General features: G+C 42.9%; 1 protein-coding gene across 5 annotated transcripts in view; it reads right to left on the reverse strand.

Annotated features, from left to right (window-relative positions):
* The window catches only part of shroom1 (shroom family member 1), a 32,592-nt gene that overhangs the window by 1,242 nt on the left and 9,355 nt on the right, over positions 1 to 21,995 (reverse strand). For 2 of the 5 annotated variants that reach the window (XM_074610641.1, XM_074610644.1), the window contains exons 2-8: positions 6,399 to 9,208; positions 6,117 to 6,303; positions 5,444 to 5,496; positions 4,096 to 4,743; positions 3,277 to 3,888; positions 2,332 to 2,440; positions 1,211 to 1,483 (exon numbers count right to left, since the gene is read on the reverse strand). In XM_074610641.1, coding sequence (XP_074466742.1) covers positions 1,211 to 1,483; positions 2,332 to 2,440; positions 3,277 to 3,888; positions 4,096 to 4,743; positions 5,444 to 5,496; positions 6,117 to 6,303; positions 6,399 to 8,986 — 4,470 coding nt within the window. In that variant the 5' untranslated portion in view covers positions 8,987 to 9,208. Of the gene's footprint in view, positions 1 to 1,210; positions 1,484 to 2,331; positions 2,441 to 3,276; positions 3,895 to 4,095; positions 4,744 to 5,443; positions 5,497 to 6,116; positions 6,304 to 6,398; positions 9,209 to 12,067; positions 12,339 to 21,995 lie in introns of those variants that run through there. The other 3 variants (XM_074610643.1, XM_074610642.1, XM_074610645.1) reach the window with 3 other exon arrangements.

Consider the following 21,995-nt stretch of genomic DNA (forward strand, 5'->3'; position numbering starts at 1 on the left):
TAATGAAACGGGATATTCAGAAGGGAAAACAAAGCAAAGCACAGAGCTCAAGTCAGATCCTGTGGCACAACTCATGATATTTAAAAAAGACGGTAAACACATTTTAATGACTTTTAAGGAATTATTTCTCCATATAGTAAACCAAAAAGGTCAGGCCTATCAAGCTGCAGTATATCAAAAATAACCCTCAAATGTCAGATAAAGGCTCAAACACAGATAAGCTAAAAAAAAATTGGCAATTAAACACAGATAACGGCATTTTTTGAATTCCACACAGTGAGAAACCTTGACCCAGTTAAAGTCGCCCTTAAACTGTTCCCGAGTGGCGAGTGTTTGCTGTTCTAAAGTAAACAGAGGGAGAGTATAGCTGAGGGCATGGGAGCAGCCGCACACTTCTACACAACTTCTCATGGTCGTCTTTTTTCGCCACAAGCTCTAAATGAGCTGCAGTGAATCGAGACATCCGTGAGGTTACAGAACATAATACACTCGCCGACAGTGTATTAGTGTGTATGTGTAAACAGCTTCAGGGGGAAAGACGGGAGCGTAAAACACGGAGCGCATGGCGGTGCATTACAGTACATCAGTAGATTTTTATCACGTATTAGTTAACTGATTCAGTTGACCTTTAACCCCAGAAATCAGCCTTATTAGCGATTATTACAAAAACAAGCAGCATGGATACATTTAGATTAGATTTATACAACGTTGGACAGAGATTCATATTTTGATGCTTTGGCTCCATGCTTTTACCGTTACCACGGTTTTGTACTCAGCGGCTCACGTTATCGCAGTCTTGGAAAGGGAGGAGTGAGTGGAGGAGTACTCAATGGGTTGTAATCTGTAACCATGCCACTAGATGATGCCAAATCCTACAAACTGTACCTTAAAAAGGTTTCTCTCTTTAGTTGCAGAAAACTTGGGTTTTGGAGGGTCATTGAACGCACCAACACAAAGTTTTCAAAACAGATAATTATAATAATTAACAAACAATTATGCACCTTTGACAAATAAATAAAGCAATAAATGAATGGATTACTCATGCAGGGCAAGTTTTTGCAAGCTGTTTATCACAGCATACAGAAATGAATGAAAACAGCTGTCTGGAAGATAAGAGGACTTTTGAAGGGGAAATTCTCTTGTGTCAGCTAATTTATGAACCCACTGATCTCCAAAGAAAAGTAATAAAGAAAAGGTTTTGGCTCCTCACCTTGTCCTCGGCATCTGTGTGCTGGTCGACGGTGCTCAGGGCGTTCTGCACCCTGGCCAGCCGAGCAGACAGACACAGCAGCAGGCTGACCACCCTCTCCAGGTCGCCTATGAACAGGTTGTACCGCTCCAGCTCCACGGGCAGACAGCGCTCCCGGACCAGCACCTCCAGACGCTTTCCGTGGGCCACGTTCTCCTGGATCTCTGTCTGCAGGGCGCCACGTGTCTCCTCCAGCGAATGCAGACGCTCCTCGATACAGCACGCTAACAGGCGCTGTTAATGCAAGCAGAGGTATGAGAGATTTTAGGTTATGATGCTAGAGAAGAGATCCACATGGTGAAACAGGGCCAAGTGGAAAAATATGTAGAGATTTTTAAAATGATTTCATATTTACTATCAAAGAATAAAGGCATACTGTATCAAGAGTGAATGTGTGTCAGGAAGAGGGGGAGGCTATCTGCGAAGCCAATCATTAGGCAAGTGGGAGCTACTGATAAGAGACAGACAGTACTGTACATCACGTGATAAGAGACACACAACTATCTCCGTCTGAATTGAGTCCACTTGAGGCCAAATAGCAACCAGATGGTATCAGGATGAGATCACCACAGAGTTTGTGTTTTAAAAAGAAAACGAGACCACAGTTCAAAGTGTCTGTTTCTTCTGCTGTCTTTTTAATTATTTTTAATGTACATGCAAACAAAGCTGTGACCATTATAGAGACGTATTGTCTTATTATTAGTAAAGTTATACATTTTTTGCTACATACAGGTCTCATTTTGTTACGTCGAGGCATCTCTATAATGGTTTGTTTATGTTTTGACTGTCACGATGAATTAGTAATGATATCAGTAAGTAAGTAAATATATAATTATTTGACCCTTTAAAAAAACAGTCGTTAGCATGATCCTGTTTAAATCTCTATTAGAAAGCATAACAGCTATAGCGTTCATACTTTTTGCAGTGGAAAGCTGAGGCTTCTGTCTTTCGGGTCGTCACGTTGTACGCTCGTGATGACGTCATTACGTTACGTTATGTATGGAACGTATATTGCCAAGAAGTGAAAGTCAATTGTTCGTTCCATTGCAACATCAGCGTCCAGCAGCATAATTAATAATTACCTTTTTCTCAGTGATGTCAGCTTTGCTCTGCGGGTCTGTACTCTGATGTTTAAGGCTGTCAGGAGCAGAAGGACACGGAGGTGGTTCAGCTGCTTCGACCATTTCAGCGCTAGAAAAAGAAACATGTCTGTTAATGTGTGACATATAGTGTCTTTCACATGGAGTATACTCCACCCTTATTTACATATTACAAAACTCTGAAATGCAACAGCATATTCTCCATGTGTCTGAACTGTGCTTACACAAGCAGAAAGGTGATAGCCAGGTGTGTCTGTGCATGTGATGCAACAAAAAGTAAAACGGCACCGGTGGAGCTCAGTTATCTGGCCATTAGAAACTAGTATCAAGTTTCATAGAGAAACATTAAACCAGGAATCCTAATCAACTTGGCACTCTAAACACTATTTCACCTTTAAAGTAGTTTGTTAAGGATTATTATTTTTATCTACACAGCTGTGTGTATACAAGATAAAGTGTTATGTAGTCAGCTGAAAGGATGGGAAGCCAAGGATTTGGGAAATTTATGAAGCAGGGCTAGTTACATTACGTTTCTGTGCCAATTTCTAGTACTTTACAATTATTTCTATCATATTCATAATGTCAGTATTCTCAGAGGTGTGCTATCTTCTCTAACTTAGGCAGTAAAATGTTCTCAATAATGTAATCTAGTGGGAGTTTATTTATGACTACCAGAGCTGGGTTTAACCTTTAAGTGATGTGTTCCAGGTAGGGCGATTATTTTCATTCTCGATTAAATCGATTAGCTGTTTGGTCTATAAAATGGTGTAAAATGTAGATCAGTGTTTCCCAAAGCCCAAGATGACGTCCTCAAATGTCTTGTTTGGTCAACAACTCAAAAATGTTCAGTTTACTGTCACAGAGGAGTAAAGAAACCAGAAAATATTCACATTTAAGAAGCTGGAATTGGAGAATTTTGACTTTTACCTTTCTGCTGCTCCTTTCTGCTCCTGTTTCTTCTTGTAGTGCTCCTCCATCAGCAGAGTGTCCTCTGACAGCAGCTGCTCCATCAGCATCAGCGCTGTTTTACGATTGGACAGCGGGTAGAGCACTCTGGCCAGCGAATGGTCGGCCTTGACTGCCGCTTCTACCAGCTCCTCCCACTGAGGTCTCTCGGCGGGCCTCTCCACGCTCTCCGTCTTTCCCTCCGGTGTTCCCCTCTCCTCCATCTCCTGGTTCTCTCCCGGCTTCTCATCTTCTGGATTTTCTTCCTCCTCCTCCTCCTTCTCCTCCTCCTCCACCTGCTGACTGATGTCTGCGTCGGAGACGGAGGCGCAGGGAGACACAGAGGTTTCGCTTGTCTGCGTCGGAGGGGCCGAGATGGTGGACTCGTCGGCAAAAACGTCTGTCAGCGGCGAAGCCTGGACTTCCTCTTTGATCTCTTCCTCTGGAGGGAGAATCCACAGCGATGGATCTGTGGTGACGCCGCAGCTCAGAGACACTTCGTGGTTTGAATCGGGCTGCAGGGCGTCACTGCTCGGTTCATCCACCGACTGCTCTGTCTCTGATCCAGTCACACACGGAGAAGTCCTCACTCTACTGGAAGTTAAACAAAGTACGGTTAAGAATCACACCTGGCTCAAATCGTATTTGCAGAATCAAAAAAACAACCCGATTGAGTTTGTTTTAGTCTAGATAGTTGGAGGGTGATACATTCAAATGATGGAAGAAAGTGGCACGTTCAGTTAGTCAAATCATTTCGCAGGAGGAGAAAACAAATACTGCTTTGACAGAGTCTAATCTTACCTGGAGCTAGGCCGGTTCTCACAAGGAAACTTTGTCTGTGTGGGGGTGGACGAGGTGGACTTGATCTCCCTCTCACTGGTCTCTAGACATCTGGGGGAAGGTGGGTCAGATGAAGTCTCACTGGGCAGTCTGCTGGACCTGAACTCATCTGTGCCCGGGCCGTGAGAACCAGGAGATCCAGAGTGAACCCTGGCCCGGGATGAGGAGCAAGAGGCCGGGGAGGTGGATCTACTCGAGTTCCTTGTTCCTACTGTGGCTTCCTCCCCTGTTTCTGAGTTCAACAAAGACTTTTTCTGGGTTTGGTTTTGGGTTTGTCCCTGAGTGCTCTTCTCACCAACAATCTCTGGTTCTTTCCCCGCTTGCTCTGCTACATTTTGCTTCTTCCTCCCTCGGTCCTGCCCCTGGGCTTCTCTGACTTCAGCAAAGACTAAAACGCTCCTCTTGTCTCTGTCCGGTTCTCCTGGTCCAGTCGAATCCCTCCACAGTTGGTCCAGCTGCTCAGAACTTCTACTCAGGGCTGATGGTCTTGTTAACTTTGATGCCCCGAGCTCTTCCATGGACTTCCCCCGCTGTGCGACCACACGGACACGCTGCTGGCCCTCAGGGACTGGCTTTATTAAGGAGTCCTCCGTGGCATTCGTCTGGGGACTGACGTTGACAATCAGTGTTAAAATGTGTAACAAATCCATCAATTCATACAAACTATGATAGAACTCTAAAGGGCAGGTCTATTATTATTTATTTTTTTAGGTTTTTATTTCATTCTGTTGCCTCACAGCTATATATAAAATCCAAACATTAAAATTTTGGTCAAGGTATGCATGTTTTAGCGTCAAAATATTATTTTCCTAAGCCCTTCATAAAACTTTTTTCCACGTGACCTTACGTAGGTTTCTGCATGATGACGCTGCTACATAAACAGTATATATACAGTACATCCTTGTCCCGCCCTTGAAACGAAAACAAAAACTACTAAATCAACACTTTAACTATCACATTTTCATATGCAATTTCTTTAAAGGCATATACAAATGGATCATACAAGGGCTCTGGAAAGTTTTATTTCAAAGACTGGCGATAATAATTTGATATTCCTACAAATCACAATATAGTTTTGAGAAATAGGCCAACTCCTTGAAAATGGTTTAGTCACTGGTTCTACTTTTACAGCCCATGCATACATCTTTTAAAAGGAATGCTGCTTTGCTGGAGCAGGTGGGTGTTGACTTTACAGTGCCACAATGAATCAAGTGGAGATGTATAGTCTGTGCCACACTCACTGGCCTAATACTCTCCTGACCTAAAACCAATAAAAGTGTCCCAATTTGTCTGCAGTGCTGGTACATACCTCCAGGTCTCCATAGTAGTAACTGGTAATGGATCCTCCTCATAGTCTAGAGCCTACAGACATAAAGGAAGAGTCAAAAGGCAACACATGAATCGGTACACAATTAAATTCTTAAGTCAATAGCAAAGTATATAGAATGAGTGTGAAATATGACAGTAAAAGCCAGACGTGGGTTAATTAATATCTTGTTTATGGCTGTCAAAGTTAAAACGATAATAACATGTTTTAACGCCACTAATTTCTTTAACGCATTGAAATTGCAACTTGCAATATTTAGGCTGTAGCAATAAAGTAAAGTATGTAAAGATAATGACATCATATGAAAGTAGAAAACGTAAAGGATCCATTGGTACCAACCATTTCAGACTAGCTTGTCGTTAAATACCAAACTTGTGCTAAATTTTGGAGGAAAAACTGGCATGGCCATTTTCAAAAGGGGTCCCTTGACCTCTGACCTCAAGATATGTGAATGAAAATGGGTTCTATGGGTACCCACGAGTCTCCCCTTTACAGACATGCCCACTTCATGATAATCACATGCAGTTTGGGGCAAGTTATAGTCAAGTCAGCACACTGACACACTGACAGCTGTTGTTGTCTGTTGAACTTGCAATTAAATATTATAATCGGTTGACAGCCCTAATTTTTAAGATCTCAATTTGAACAGACTTACCTGAAATGCTTGTGGTGTGGATGTGGATCTGTTCCTGAAGAAACTCTGTGGTTCTGGCTGCTCCAAAAGACTCTCCACTGAGGCGGACTTCCCCTGAGATGGACCTTGGTTCTCCTTCCATCTGGACTGAATCAATTGGCCGGCATATTGGCCTGAACAAGACTGAGCTGAGAAGAACTGGGCGTACCTGTTTTGTGGGAGTTAAATAAAAAAAATTAAATAATTGAATCCATACAACAACAAAAAAAAAAAAGCATCTCTGGCTCTGCTTCTGTTTCATACCTGAGGGAGCTGGTGGAGGAGTCAAGGATGCGGCCTGCAGAGTGGGGTCTGTGGAGCTTCTTCTGCTTGCCTTCATGATTTCCTGATAGAGGCCTGGGAACCCAGTCGAAGGGTTTCTCTCCCAGAGAGTGTCTCTGTCTGGATGGAGACGGTACCTGAGGCTCTGGTTGCTGCGGCTCAGCCACTTTCTGGCCCGTCTTACGCTCCATGTACGCCACCAGGGCCTTGTGCTGCAGATTCTTTAAGTTTGTCTTTGAAGAGCTGGGAGCTGACAGCGCTCTACCTCTCGTCTCAAACATCTTCCTTCGCGCTGCAACCAGTCCCTGCTCTCCTTGCTGCACATGCTCCTCTCCCTCGACTGCAAACTGGCCGTCGCTTTCGTTGCCAAAGGAGCGGCATGCAGAGTGGACGGGAGCCCTGCCAATCTGGTTGAGTTTCTCCGGTTCAGAGTAGCACATCTTCTTCTGCTCTGGAGTCAACCGCTTCCTGCCTCCGATGCGTGCCACCTGGGGCTGGGCCACATTCGCCGGTCTCCCGTTTTCCTTTTCCGTCTCTTTGTCCCTCTCCTCCTGACTCTCCTCTTCTTTGATGCTCCCCCTCTCTGTCTCCTCGGAGGTCACAGAGGGAGTGAGTGTATCTGTGGACGTCTCGGAGTCCTGTGATGAGGAGAAAGCGTGAATCACCGTAGGCCTCAGCTCAGGTTTTTGCCGGATGCGGTGTGGCCACGACAGCTGAAGGTCCCTCCTTTTAAATGACGTCTCCTTTAGGACTTTTGACTGGGCGTCCTTCAGCTTCTCTTTGTAGTACTTTTTAAACGAGTCATCCAGGGTGTTACAGGAAACGGAGATGACGTCCTCTCTATCGTTCTTGCTTGTGTCACTTTTTGGAGGTCTCGCCTCATCGTTAATCGCCACGTCTTCATGACTTGCTTTGTTTAGGATTGCTTCCTTGCCTTTTATACTGAAATCAGCATCCTTTTTAGGCTGTAAGGCCGCTCTGCTGGCTCCAGTGAGGTGGTACAGAAGCGGGGTTGTTTCTTTGTTTATCCTCTCGCTGGCTACATCCCCCAACGGCTGCCGTTTCCCCCGCTTCGCCTGCTCCTCTCTCTTGTGGTAGTTGGGCTGTTCGTTGTTGGTTTGTTTGGTTGAATGTGGCGAGCAGTTTCTGTCAGGTCCACAGTAGAATATAGGGTTGTTGGCAGTGTGGCGGCTGATATCTCGACCCTGCATCATGTCGATTTCTTCTAAGGCGTCCAAGCTTCGAGAGGACTGCGTCGAGATGAGGGGCAGTCTGTGATTCTCCTGATCCTGGCTCCTGGAGGACATGTCCTTGCTCTGGGAAGCCTCTCTCTCATCTGAAATCAAACCGCTGGAAGAGCGAGAGCTAAACAAATTATCCATCGTGCTGTGGGATCTTTCTTTGTCTCTCAGCCGGTGTGTCTCCACCACAGTGGAGCTCTCACTCCCAGACTCAGACCCACAAACAGATGCCGAGTCAGACAGCTTACACAGTCCCGTAACAAAGTAGAACTGACCCTTATGCTGGATGCTGCTGTTGATAAAGCTCTGACTGGCATTGTAAGGGCTGGCGGGTCTGGTCGGCTCTGAACCAAGCCAATCGTGAGCCGAGTGCGACCTTTTGCGCTGACTCTCAAAATGTCCAGTGGGCTTGTTGTGATGGTCTCCGTTACATCCACCGCTGCTCGGGGACTGTCTGGGTTTCAGGTGCTCAGCCTGGCCTCGGGGAGGTGATCGGCTTAGGATGTTTGTTGACTTCTGCTGCTCAGAGTCAGCTTTGTTATCCGGGATGAAAATGTACTCTGGGGTCAACGGCCCTCTGGTTTGATCATGAGGCTGGAGGTGGGGTCGGTAGATCGGCGGCTGCTGAGCCTGTGGTTGTTGAGAGCCCCTCCAAACTGAGTACACTGGGTCAGAATTGAAGCTGGATTTGCCTGTATCTGGGTAAGCCGTGTCAGGTTTTGGGGCGTGGAGTCGGTTGTGGGGTCTGGGCTGTTGTTGAGGCTGTGGCTGCTGGGGTTGAAACTCAGTGCCTTGATGGTGGACCCTGCTGTTTTCCAAGTTTTTTGTGGCTATGAAACTATCCAGGCGTGCTGGGACTGGAGGAGGACGGACAGGGGGGTAAGCACCTTGGGATGGAGGCACCTCTTTTTTTGAGAGGGCTTTGTTGTTGGTATGGAAACTGCCATTTTGGTTGTGGTGGTTTACATTAGTGCTGCGGTACTGCTGTGAGATAGCTTCCACAGAGCGATAGAGCTGGTCCATGGTCTTTGAGTCAGACTGCAGAACCTGGGTCGGATTGTAAATAGACTTCACGTATTTAAGATCAGCATAGTGGCCGAAGGAGCTGGACTGTAGGTCGTCTGGGAGGAAGGGCGAGGGGTAGTCTGGGGCGGTGGACCCGCCAGAGAAGGAGCTGTAGGCGGAGTCTCCTTTGCCGTGCTGGTGGTGGGCAAGCTGGTCGGCAATGCTGCTGTTGGACTTGGCTGGGGAGAGCCGGCTGACAGGCAGGCTCAGAGGATGCAGGTCCACGTTGCTCATTCTCTCAAAGTGGAAGCTGTAGGAATCCATGGAGGACCGGGACGGACGGCAGGAAGGGAAGGGCGGGGTTTGCAAATGTGTCGTACGTGTTTGTGCGCCGATGCATGTGTCTTCCTTGCGGGTGAAACTGGGGGAATTTACGACCAACACATTTGCACCAGGTTGTCCGTCACGCTTGTTGCTAATTAGGTCATTTTCCTGATTCCTTTTTTGTTTATTCAAAGCCTGTTGAAACGGTCAACTCAGGAGCTCCTGGGGGAGAAAACACAAACACAGCACAAATTAGTTTCTTGCACTCACAGTCATACATACTGTATGTGGCAAATGACTGCTCAAGAGTGAAATGGTTGGACAAAATGTGTTCAAACAGCAATCGAAAAAAACCACAGTGAGTGAGCGATACTCAATATATCACGTGGCTTCGTGTAATCTCCACAAACGTGGATAATAATATATATTATTCTGTACTTCTACTTTTGGTACCTTAAGTTTATTTTCATACACTAATACTTTTGTACTTGAATAAGATTATGAATACAGGGCTTTTACTTGTAACAGAGTATTTTTACACTGTGGTATTACTACTTTTACTAAGTAAAATGTCTGAGTACTTCTTCCACCACTGTTCATACCTCATCTTAGTTGTATGCATGGAATAAAATTCTCCATCAGCTGCTTTCTGCTTAAACACTATTAAGATGCCAGAAAACAGTAAGTCAACAGTGAAAAATCTTTGCCTGGCATTTCTAGGTCAAATTCCTCTAGTGAGAGATAATGCTCCACCCGTTATAAATTGTAAAGACAAATCATATGCCCCTCGAATGAAGTTTTTCTCTCTTCTCCAGTAGAGAACTGTTTATGGCTACCCAGCAAAAAATGTATGTCTGTATGTTTGAATGTCTTCAAATGTATTTTACCTGATGTTTTAATCTTTCATATTACTTCATACATCCTTCACTTGTACTACTTCTGATTTACTTTTTAAGAGTAAAGACAGTCGACCTTTAAGACATACGTTTTGCAGTCATTTTTACAGCTCACACGGTTTACTGCAGCCTGGTTCTGTAGGTCGGTAAGTTAACCACCTGTTGAAGGAGTCTGTCTGCCGTTTTGCATCGACGAGGCCCCCAATTAAGGGCCTTGAGGTTGGCAGTGCACGTTGCAGCACACATGAAAAAATGTCAGGAATTCCATATGGAGCTTCAGAAACTTGGGAGGATTAGTCATGTGACGGATGTATAATGCCTTGTTAAACAGCACTGCGACCCGTAAAGACTTTTCCACCTTTTCCCCTTATTGCTCTTGGGACACAGAAGCATTTGCTTTATCCATTTCTTGCCAAATATTTGGGCAAGATTAAACTTTCACTTAAGCACTATGACTGAGACCATAAGGAAACCTCTACAGGCCATTATTCTGTGCTAGAAGCTGCAGTGTTTTCCAGCAAATTTATTTCCAAAGCTTTATCAACCAATAAAATATGCGCAAATACCACGTGATTGCTAATCTTTGGACCTTTCAAACTGAATATTCCTACTATTCTGCAACACATAGTAACCTGCTGCCACCCTCAGCTATGCAAAAAGTCATCTTGAGTGCAGAGACCAGTGTCTGCAAGTTAATGATAGGTTTAGGTATTACGGTGGGCTCTAATGACAGGGTCCTCTCTCTCCCATGACTTTGTCATCAAGATGAAGCTGCATACCTGTCATGCATACACAAAGGTCAATGTTGCCAATAAAAGAAAGACAAGCCATCCAGCTAATAAACTCTGACACTGCAGTATGATAGTTTGGCCTCAGCATTGATGAAAGTGCAAGAACAGTGGATACATGAAGGCACTACAAGTTATTTTAACTAGAACTGTCAAAGTTAACGTGATAATAATGCGTTAAAACAAATTAATTTGAACGGCAATAATTTCTTATTTCTTTCCAACCATGTCATACCAGCTTTTTCCGAAGGAGGCTAAATAACGCTCCAAACTTGTGCTGAATTTTGGCGATGAAAAACTGTCATGGCCATTTTCAAAGGGGTCCCTTGACCTCTGACCTCAAGATATGTGAATGAAAATGGGTTCTATGGGTACCCACGAGTCTCCCCTTTACACACATGCCCACTTTATGATAAACACATACACCTTTGGTCAAATCATAGTCAAGTCAGCACACTGACACACTGTCAGCTGTTGTTGCCCGTTGGGCAGCAGTTTGCCAAGTTATGATTCGAGCATTTTTTTAATGCTAAATGCAGCACCTGAGAGGGTTTCTGGACAATATTTGTCATTTTGTGTTGTAAATTGATTTCCAATAATAAATATGTACATACATTTGCATAAAGCAGCATATTTGTCCACTCTCATGCCGATAAGAGTATTAAATACTTTACGAATCTCCCTTTAAGGTACATTTTGAACAGATAAAAAATGTATGATTAATTTGCGATTAATCACGATATAAAACATAAAAATCCTGAGCTAAATGACCACTTAGTAACAACCCAAAACTACTTTATATTCAACTCCAATGAGCAACATTTTCCCAGTATTGCCATGTTTGTTGGCCGAGCTGAAAAACCCAAATCAAAGATGATCCTAGGTGGTCGTTTTGCATACTCACAAAACCTCCCAAGAGCCTTTCAAATTACAGTATTAAGGGGGAATCCATGTGTTTATGAAGGGCCTTCTGATCTGTGGTGTGTCTGTATGAGTGTGTCTCTATATGTGAGTCTGTGAGTGTGTGTGGTATCCAGCCCTTCTCTTCCCCTCTGCGAACAGAGAGAGAGAGGCTCCCAAACAGGGGAGCGCTCAAGTGGAAGTGATGGAGGGGACAGGCAGTGACAAAATGTACAGAGAGGCGAGGAGGGAGGGAGGGAGGGAGGGAGGGTGAGGCAGAGGGTGACCGGCCCAGACAAATACCCTCACACGCAAACCACAACAACAAGAGACAAGAGAAGTGAACAATGACAGCAGGAAAAGCAAGTTGGGAAGGCTGGATCAACAGTCACAGCAGCAGCATCAGCAAGGCAGACTGGGAGATCAACTGGTGTCAATGGAAGTTTATAAAGTTAAGAGAGCACCGTTGGCATGAAAGAAATAAAAAAAAAACTCACCCAAACTTTGAGTCTAAGTCGCTGACCTTCCTGATTTCCATCCGAAAACAAAATGTGTCCTAAGTTTCAATTTAAATAAGAATGATTTCCGTCCTCTTTCTGAACATCTTCCTTCCTTTAAAAAAGAGACCAGACCAAGTAACCAGGAGAGCTAGATATTAGAGGGAAGACTTCTAGCGAGTCCCTTCTCCCCCCACCGAGACCCGAGGCTGCCTAGCGGGAGCCCCTGATTGGCCAGCCGATGACGTCCGGCTCTCCGATGCACAATGAGCGCAGCGGAGGGAATATTTCACTGCCGCAGATAGCTGCTAGTGCTGCCGGCCGCCTGAACAACAGAGAGAGAGAGAGAGAAAAAAAGAGGCCTCGCATTCCTGGCTGGCTTCAAAGACGGAGCAGAGGCCGGGCGCCATTCATTCCCAAGGCCCTGAGCCCGGCACATGGAGACTAGCCAAGGCAGGAGGGAGGACGGAGGAGGGGAGGGGGTAGTTGTGGGTGGATGGGTGACCTCCCAGCCTCCACCCCAAAAAAAAGAAACCTGTCACAAAGACTAACTATCCCCCACAATCACCCTCATTTTCTCTCTTATTTCTAACACCTATTAGTCTCCCCTGTATTCTTCTATTCTTTAACAGCTTGTTAACGACAGTTATAAAGAAGTTACACAGATAATCATTAACCAACTGCAGAAATCTCTAATAATCACTCCTGCAGTAAGACTGATATGAAGGTCATCATACTGTCATTGATTGTAGAAACTATACTATAACTATATACAACACTTTTAATAGACAGGTGGTGGCATTTATTAAATTATAAAGATTTGGTGACAATGTTATCGGAACATATAGTACTAAATCCACACAAATAGTTAGGAATTAAGCATTTAACTACACTATTTAACACTGATCTGATGGGGTGGGGGGAAAAAATCAATACAGCATAGTATCGCGATATTTTGCGTGCCAATATTGAATCAATACATGGACGTCAAGTATTGATCTTTGATTGTATAAACTGTTAACCTCTTAAAAAATGATACAGCCCGCCGGTGGACGCTATTCTGTCTTTCAGAGGTCGTAGCAGGCTCAGTCTTAAAACTGGAGTGAAGATGGTAGACTGGTATTATATGAAAATAAAAAACCTAAGGAATCTATTGGTACCAATCATGTCATGTTAGCTTGTTGGGAAGAACTCTAAATAACGCTCCAAAATTATGCTAAATTTTTCTCAGACATGAACAGAGTGAAAACTGTATCTCATTAGATAGAGCAGATGTTGACAAACTACATAATTTGCACATGAAAAAAGGTAATAAGTAAGGGATATTGTACAGCGAGCCGGTCATTTGTAATTTGTAATTTGTAAATTGTACATTTTTATTATTTTATTCTAACGTTTTTATCTATTCTTTTATCTATTCTTTTGTTTTTATCCATTCTTTTGTTATTATATTGTACTGTTTGTCTCGCACCAAAAATGCCAAAGAAAATTCCTAGTGTATACCTCTTACACCTGGCAATAAACACCATTCTGATTCTGATTCTGATTGTTGTTAATGAATCCCAGACAGGGCAATGCTGCACCCCGACGCAGAGGTGTCTCATCGCCCTCAAGGGGATTCTTTCACAACAATGACCCGCAAGCTGTACACTATCCCACTTACTACACGGCTACTTACTTAAGAAATCAATAATTTCACACAAAAACTGTCCACCAGAGTCCGACATCAGAACTACGCCCATAGCAACGGTCTGTTATACATAGCAACGGTCTGCTATAAAGAAATTACAGACCGCAGAACGCCGTGACTGACCAATCAGAATCGAGTATTCAACACAGCCGTGAAAAAAAAAATTTTTTTCTTCACAAAATGTGGGATAAAGGTATTCCAGTATGTTTTAGTGACATTTTAAGAGTTTTAAGCACATTTTGATGACTATTGGGATAATCTTTTGAATCGCAATTATTTTGGCCAGAGCTCCATAACAGGGGTTAACATTAAATAGAGATGCGTAAACAAGGATAAGCTCATGACCACTTTCTGCCCGGTAACTGAGCTTACTAAGTACTATATCATGATGGAGGGAGGAGAGCCTTAAGAACCACAAGAATTTAAAGACCATATGTTATTTCTTTTTAATCCAATGAGGTCAGAAAAGGTGTCAGGCGAGGACACATTTTTCTTAAATAAGATTGGATTTATAAAACCAATGAATGAGAGCGAGAACACGAGTTGCAGCTGATGGAGAGAGGGAGGAATGATGGATGGGAGGGGGGTGTTAAATTCTTTCAGATTTCTTTGTCTTTCACTGGTGATTATGTGATTCCAGCGTGACCTTCGCCATGCAGCCACGAGACTGGACCACCAGGCGTCTGAGAAGAAAAAGGCAGAAATAGATAGAGAGATGGAGAGTACAGGAGTACTAACCCTAACCAGGGACAGATGAGAGAGAGGAAGACGAAAGAGACAAGCAGGAAATTCAGGGACTATGGCTGATGCCATCATGGTAGCCAGCCAACCGACCAGCAAGCCAAAACCAATAAGCTTGTTAGCCCTGCTGGCCCTTCTAAGTCTGCTGATAAACATGATGATGGGTTCACAGACCTCTGCGCTAAATGGATTGTGGATTTAACACTTTAAATCTGAACTCAGAAACAACTAATAATGCATTTTCACTGATGACCTTTTGACACATCAAAACAGGAAAACAACAATGCCGTTAATAAAGGCTGCAGTCCATTTACTGTAAGTGTAACAAAACCTGTTTCACAGAGATATTTTTAGACTGGTCTGTAGCGTTGGGGCCAGACATAATTGTGCTTTTAAATTAGTCTGATAGACTTCTACAGTTTCACGAGTTTCGGTACGTCATTGACACCTGACGATCAGTGGCGTCAAAAGACAAAGAGAAGAGCAAAACATGGTTCATGATTTGTGGTTTGTTAACATTGTTGTTGAGGGAGCAATGAGAAAGGGAAGAGTTATTAGAGGTAGTAATGTGTTGGAATTAGGGTTGGGCGATGGACAATGGCCTTGTTAATTGGCCTAAAATATGCAGCGGGGAGAACAGCGCCAGTCGTTTTCATTTACCCAAAGAAACTATCCTGAGCATGACTGACGAGTTCGCAGAAGCACTGAACCCTGAGAGAGGTTTTTCCACTAAAAGTTGTTTTGTATTGTTACACTCTTTGCTGAATTTTCCCAGTAAAATGTCCTTATAACTGTTCAATACTTCTAGAAATGATCTGAAGCCAGACTATTAGTTAAATCTTAGCCAAAGTCACATCAATCTTTGACCCCCCCCTTTACACCTTGCATTAAAATTAGGGCTGTCAAAGTTAACGCGATAATAACGCAAATTCGTTTTAACACATTTCTTTAACACAATCAATCTTTCATAGGTAGTAGCGGGCTCAGTTTTAAAGCTAGAGTGAAGATACTGGTATGGCTGCATGAAGACACTATTGCCTACAACTCTTACTGTGTAATATTCAAACAGTACATAGTGGACTCTTCCTATAGGACAGAACAGACAAAAACCATAGCTAATAGAACAGATAACTCTGAGGGCATAGCATTGACTCAAAGGGAAACTAAATATGCACATAGATCTCAGTCAAGAGGCACCACTCTTTCTTACGACATTAAGGATTTAAGCTACTTGCTGTATAGGATTAAAATTGTTCTACTGACCTTTTGTGAACCATTACATTGTTTACTTACTCACAATGTATAGAATATGTAGAGCTAGACCCTCCATTAAATACCACTGAGGTGCCAATAACACAAGCCACTAGAAACGTATCCCGAATCTTTAAATCCGTCAGCATAAAATGGACGAAAAGGGCATGACACATGCACAAATACTGGACTATGACTTCACTTTTGTACTCAAGTCTCCCACAGGACCTGAAAGACATCATTCCTATTGTCCCCGATCAAACAGAAACAGAGAGGAAGCCGTTTTTGAAAAGGTGGAAGTGGTCGGGTGTTGAGCACTGACGGAGAAAAGCATCTATTAGCGGGAAAGGGAAAGCAATGTTGCCATGCACGGTTATATCACCAACGTCTGCAGTGCGATTCCTCCTGTATGTGTGTGTCAAACACAGAAAAACACAGCATGTCTATGTGTGTGTGTGCAGTGGGGAGAGAGACTGTGGCTGTGTGTTGCTGGGCAGTGCTCACACCGGTGTCTAAACTCTCTAGCTGACCAAGACAAGCTGTCACACTCTAATAAGCTCTGCATTCCTGCCTTGATCTGGCCTAAATACTTACTTTGAAAATATTAACATTTAGATTTCATGTTGATGTTTCCACTAAAAGTTGCAAACACCTAAATAAACCGGGCTGCAAATTGCTAACAGCCCTGTACTCTGTGTGTGGCTTTTAGTTAAACAATTAATGCTTACTGATACACACACCCATGCACAGAAAATGCAACAAGGTCAATAAGAGTGTATTAATTATATGCTCCTCTATATTGAAAAAAACATTTAAGTAATATGTATCCTCCCTTGTCAACCATTAACCAGGAACTGCATCATGCCTGGCAGCTTTAAAACTGAACACAGGCCTCTGCCAATGATAAACTTCTTATTACTTTCAAGTAGCTTCTGAGAAGAAGACAATTTCTTTTGTATTAAGGACCCCCGGGGGGGGGCTGCAATATGATCTAGTCCTACTGAGTTTAACTGTAATTCCTCCATCCACACTAAAATAGTACAAGGCTGCAGGCGATGGGAGTTTTGTTTCATTGTAGGTGTGTTGGGTCTAAAAATGGGGCGTGCAAATTAATTCATCATTACAGCAGCATATCGTTTTCAGTCTATGGTATGTCTATTAAAATCTGAGAACATACTGATCTGGTTCAAAGTCGGATGTGGAATGATAATAAAAAGGACAATTATATAATTACCGGGAACTGGAAACCAAACTGAACGCTGTCAAAGTGCCATGATGTCACACACTGTTCTATACAGGAAATAGGTTGCGTTTTTTAGTAAGTCCAAAACCTTGGTATGGAACCAATAGTACGCAAATTGCATACTATTTCCAGTGAAATATTACAGTATACAAACGCTGGACACTACGGCGGCATAAATATCCCACAATGCAATGCTGTAGTGACAACAACGTTCATAACAGACGTTGACGGAAAGCTCTGTAACATCAATAACGCTTCAATTTAAGTGCAAGTATAAGATTTCACTTCGCTAGGCGTAATATAGTTTTTACATTAATTCAGATTCTTGCAAATCATCGTTTTGGTCACATGAGGTTGGCACGGGTTACCATGGTTACCTGTCCCCAACCAGCAAGGAGGCTCTCAGGAAGTGACGACGTAAATTACAGCTCAGTGCGTTTGAAAAGATACATACTAGTGTTTATTAGGGCTGTCAACGAATATTCTAAAATCAAATATATATTTGAATAGTAAAAGAAAAAAAAAAACATTCAAATTTGAAAATGAATATTTGCTATTAAAAAATAAAAAATAAAAAGCAGCACTACTGCGGCTGTCTGCCTCGTGCGCACTGAATGCACCACATGACGGGAGTCACACAACATCACTTAATTTAATTGAAAATGAAATGTAACGTCAGGTCAAGGTGAACAAGGAATAATTCAACAACAACAACAACCGTAATGATGGAGAGAACTCGACCGCAGAGAAAGTGACACCGTGTCCTAACAGCAAGCTCTACGTTACGTCATGTAAACAAACCATGCACTTATCAGATGTGCGCTCAAGATCAGACTGGAGACGCAACCACTTAAAAGATGGGTGAGTAGTACTTGCCATCATCCGACGTTTGTACTTTTTAAACAGTAAACACATGTTTTATATTGTGATATTTACCGGAAATGACTTTCAGGCGATCTTCGTCCAGTGTATGCCATTTCGGACGCAGCCATAATGCATCAAACAATGTATTTTGCACCTTTGCGGAGGGAATACCATCCTTTTGTGCAGGAGCCAACAAACTTTTCTTGATATAGGCGGTAACTTCTGATGTCAGCAGAGAGATGACCCATGCCTGACACACACCCAACCTCAAGGCTCACATGTTTCGCTGGCTCAAAGCAGTGACAGCATCTGACAACAACGCAAAAGTCTACCTTATTCAAAGCAAATGTGTGAAACCACCACCAACAACAACGAGGGAGCCACAGTGACAAAAGACGTACAGGGCGAGGAATGTATGAAAGGAGGAAAAACACCGAAAGTGAGAAAGAAGAGACGGCCCGGCAGGAAGCTGAGGACAAACACCACAGGAAAAAACACACACACACACAATAACAAATGACCCACTTCCTGTTCAAAGGTGGGAAAAGTCTCAAAAGGCTCCGTCAATACGGAAACATGTTATCCTTAAAAAAAAAACATCTATTGTTCTTGGGTCCCCAGTGTCTCCTACAGCTCAGGCCTCATCTCTCAAGAGACCCTAAAGACAAACTGTCTGCAAACCAGAGATGATGTAGACAAGAATTCACCACTTTGTACCACAGAGCCCCGAGGCACTTCATCATCAGAGAGTCCCTACCAGTTAGATGAGCCCGTGGCATCTCATGCCTATAGCTGCCTCTGCCCTGCCAGGCTGCAGTAACCATCGCTGTCCTGTTACATAACCAGCTGTGGTCCGACCAGCTGACCACAGGCACATAACAGACGCAGGAATTCACCCATGGTGGCCCCCGAGCTGGTACTGCAGCAGGCATGATGACACTGCATGACTTCACAAGGAACACATGAGGTTTAGCATAGAGGACAAGACCTCCCAGAGAGACACTTAATCTCACAGTGACTTCTATCTCATGATTAAGGGTCTGTATTCACTCACCAAAACTGTACATTTTTTATCATATGTACCATGTAATGTCTATAGAGATGGACAACATGACAGCTCCCCAAAAGTGAAGCCAAAACATCTGGATCGCCACCTGGTGGCTGGCTGCAGTATAGGTCATAAACCCTGCACCCTCCATGTTAGCAAATGGGACATTTGACAAAAGTCAAATTACACGTCAAATACATTTTTCCCAAAGATGGTTTCTGTCGTTTTAGGTAGTTCTTATCACGCTGATGTATGTTCAAGTGTTCATTTTTCTGATAAGTTTGGTTTTTAACCAATGAAAAGATCAAACAAAGACAATGAAGCAGATGCTAATATCTGATCAAATACTGGTTAGATGAAAAGACTACATGAAGACAAATTTCATGAATAAACAAAGTGATTTAGCACCATTAATGAGAGCACATAAGGGGCATCAGTTTGTGTTTCATATAATGTCGACATGAAATAAAGCTAAGCAAAGAAGTCCTACTGCAAAAGAGAACAATGAAGTCCTTGTGCGAGCTGTTATATATATATATATATATACACATTTGCCCCTTCATTGTTACTCATGGAATGTATTAATGCTGGTGAAATCCGTGGCAAAAGCTGTTAATGGACTTATCGCACCTTACACAGACTGGTGTGGCATGAAGGCCATAAGATATGACCTGGTTCTTTCTCCTGTTTTTCCCAATTTGAATAAGGTGACTGCTGTTCTGCTCCTTGAGGATCTCATTGTTTAACATGGGAAACAGCACTAAAAAAGTACGATCGTTATAAAAAGACAATTTGGAGATAGTCGCAAAATGTGTACCACCCTGTGTAATATGGCAACTTAAAGAAAGCTTCTTTTTTACTGTATTTAAATCAGTCTTTGATGTTCAACACATTTAGTAATGAAGCTGTGGTGTACCCACTTTCCTTCAGCCTGCCTCTAACTTCTTCTTCTATACTGATACTGAGATAATACAGTGGTAATTATCCCAATATTCCTTTTGTCTTTACTGTCTACGGCTCTGCAGAGGAAAAGGTAGATGTATTTTTAGCCATGCCAGCAGCAGATATCCAGTGAAATATCTCAACATCTATGAGATGGTTTGGGACAAAATTTTGTGCAGACATCCATTGTTCCCAAAGGATGCATCCTTACAACTTTGGTGATAACACAAAATCTGGTCCTTGAGAAAGAGGAGAAAGTGACAGTGAGGCTCAACTTGTCTGACAGACAATTAAAAAAAACATATAATAAAACAATCTACTGTCTGTACTGGGTAAGCATGGTGACAATATCGATCAGCAGGCCAAACACCTGACACTTTATGGCACCTGTATGCCTTATCACTGGTTTGGTTGTTTGGCAGAGGCACATGGAAAGGAATGTGCTTGATAAGCAGCTAGCAGGTAAAACAAACAGGTTTCAGCACACAGCTCTCAGTTTCATGGCCTAAAACAAAATATGCAAATCGTATTCAAACGTTCAAACTTCCATCTCCTTATGTAATGATGTTTACCTCCCACACCTCAGACCACAGAGAGTATTCAATCATCATGTCAGGTGAGTAGTTATTACGCAACGGCATCACTAGTTCTCTAGTTTCCAGTTCGACCAATGGCAAGGCTCGTTCACACACAACACTAAGCCTAACCGCTTTTGAAGTCTGCGACACTCATTTAAAATATTGACATTTGTGCTCAAAAAGTTGTTGAGTTCACTGCTGTATTCAACCATCACTTATATAACAGATACTTGTCTGTGTAATGTTCTCACCAGTAATTTATTGCCCTGTGCAGACGGCAGGTAAAGATAAGACAAGAAGTGGACAGCCTGCAGGACACTTCCTGGTAGATGAAACAGCTGTGCATACAGGAAGATCACAGGAGTACAAACCTGTGGGGTTACATTCAAAAAAGCAACCTGGTGACCGGTTGCATAGTGATATTAGTTTAAAAGGAAATTTATGATTTTCTACAAGTAGGGCTGCAATTTACAATTATTTTCATAATCGATTGATCTGCAGATTATCTTCTTGATTAATTGTTTGGTCTAAAAAGTTCCCAGATTCCAAGGAGACGTCTTCAAATGTCTTGTTTTGTCTGGCCAAAAGTCAAAAACACCAAAGATATTCAGTTTAATATCATAGAGGACAAAGAAAACCAGAAAATATTCACATTTGAGAACCTGGAACCCTTTTGAAATATAGGCATGCACGTCACACTCAGTAAGACATCCTGATTATTTCCTATCATGAGGCTTTATTATATCGCAAGGACAAAGTTTGAGTTTCAATACCCATTATATAATGACATTAGATATGTAATCCTGCAGTGAGGGGAATATGCACGAGAAGAAGTGCCAGATTAATAACGTGCCAACGGTGATTTTTTGCTTCTCTTGCATAAGCACCAATCATGAACGCATGAATTGCCAATAAGTGTTTAGCAATAGCACTGAGTGACAGAGTACGCCTCAGTTGTTCAACTCATCTGAACACACTAAGTCTTCTCCAGACATTTCAACCATTTAGCTGCAACAGATAGAAGTGTTATGTCTATAGCCTTGGGTTATTTAGATATTACACACCGACATCTTTCATGGGAATACACACAAAACTGTATCCCTATCCTTCTGCAGTCAAAATCCTAAATCCTTACATCAACACAATATCCTATTCACTTTGAGATAACATAATTAGAAGTGGGTGTTTTCCCCTCCTGTAATCATGCGATCTCCTGGAGTGGCCAAAGTCAGGTTACAGTACTAAATGACCCGCTGAGCTCCAACACAACAGCATTCCTCGTACGGCCTTACTGCTCCTCTAGACCCATCTAATATGAGGCAATTACAGCCAATGAATGGACATTTTTAGACTGTAATGGAAGCTATACAGGGACCAGTTCTGAAGGGGAAAAAACAGTCTCTAACAATAAGTAAATACACTACCATACTGCTACCAAAAAACACTGCAAGATGTAGGCATCAAGCAAAGTGACAGCCCACAAAATACTGACCACAATACCATCCTTTGCTCTAGTTAATGGCCCTGCACACCCCTACAGGTGTTTCCAGTTACCTTCACTGATTAGAGTC

The sequence above is a fragment of the Sebastes fasciatus genome, chromosome 16, assembly GCF_043250625.1.
Source record: "Sebastes fasciatus isolate fSebFas1 chromosome 16, fSebFas1.pri, whole genome shotgun sequence".
NCBI lineage: Eukaryota > Metazoa > Chordata > Actinopteri > Perciformes > Sebastidae > Sebastes > Sebastes fasciatus.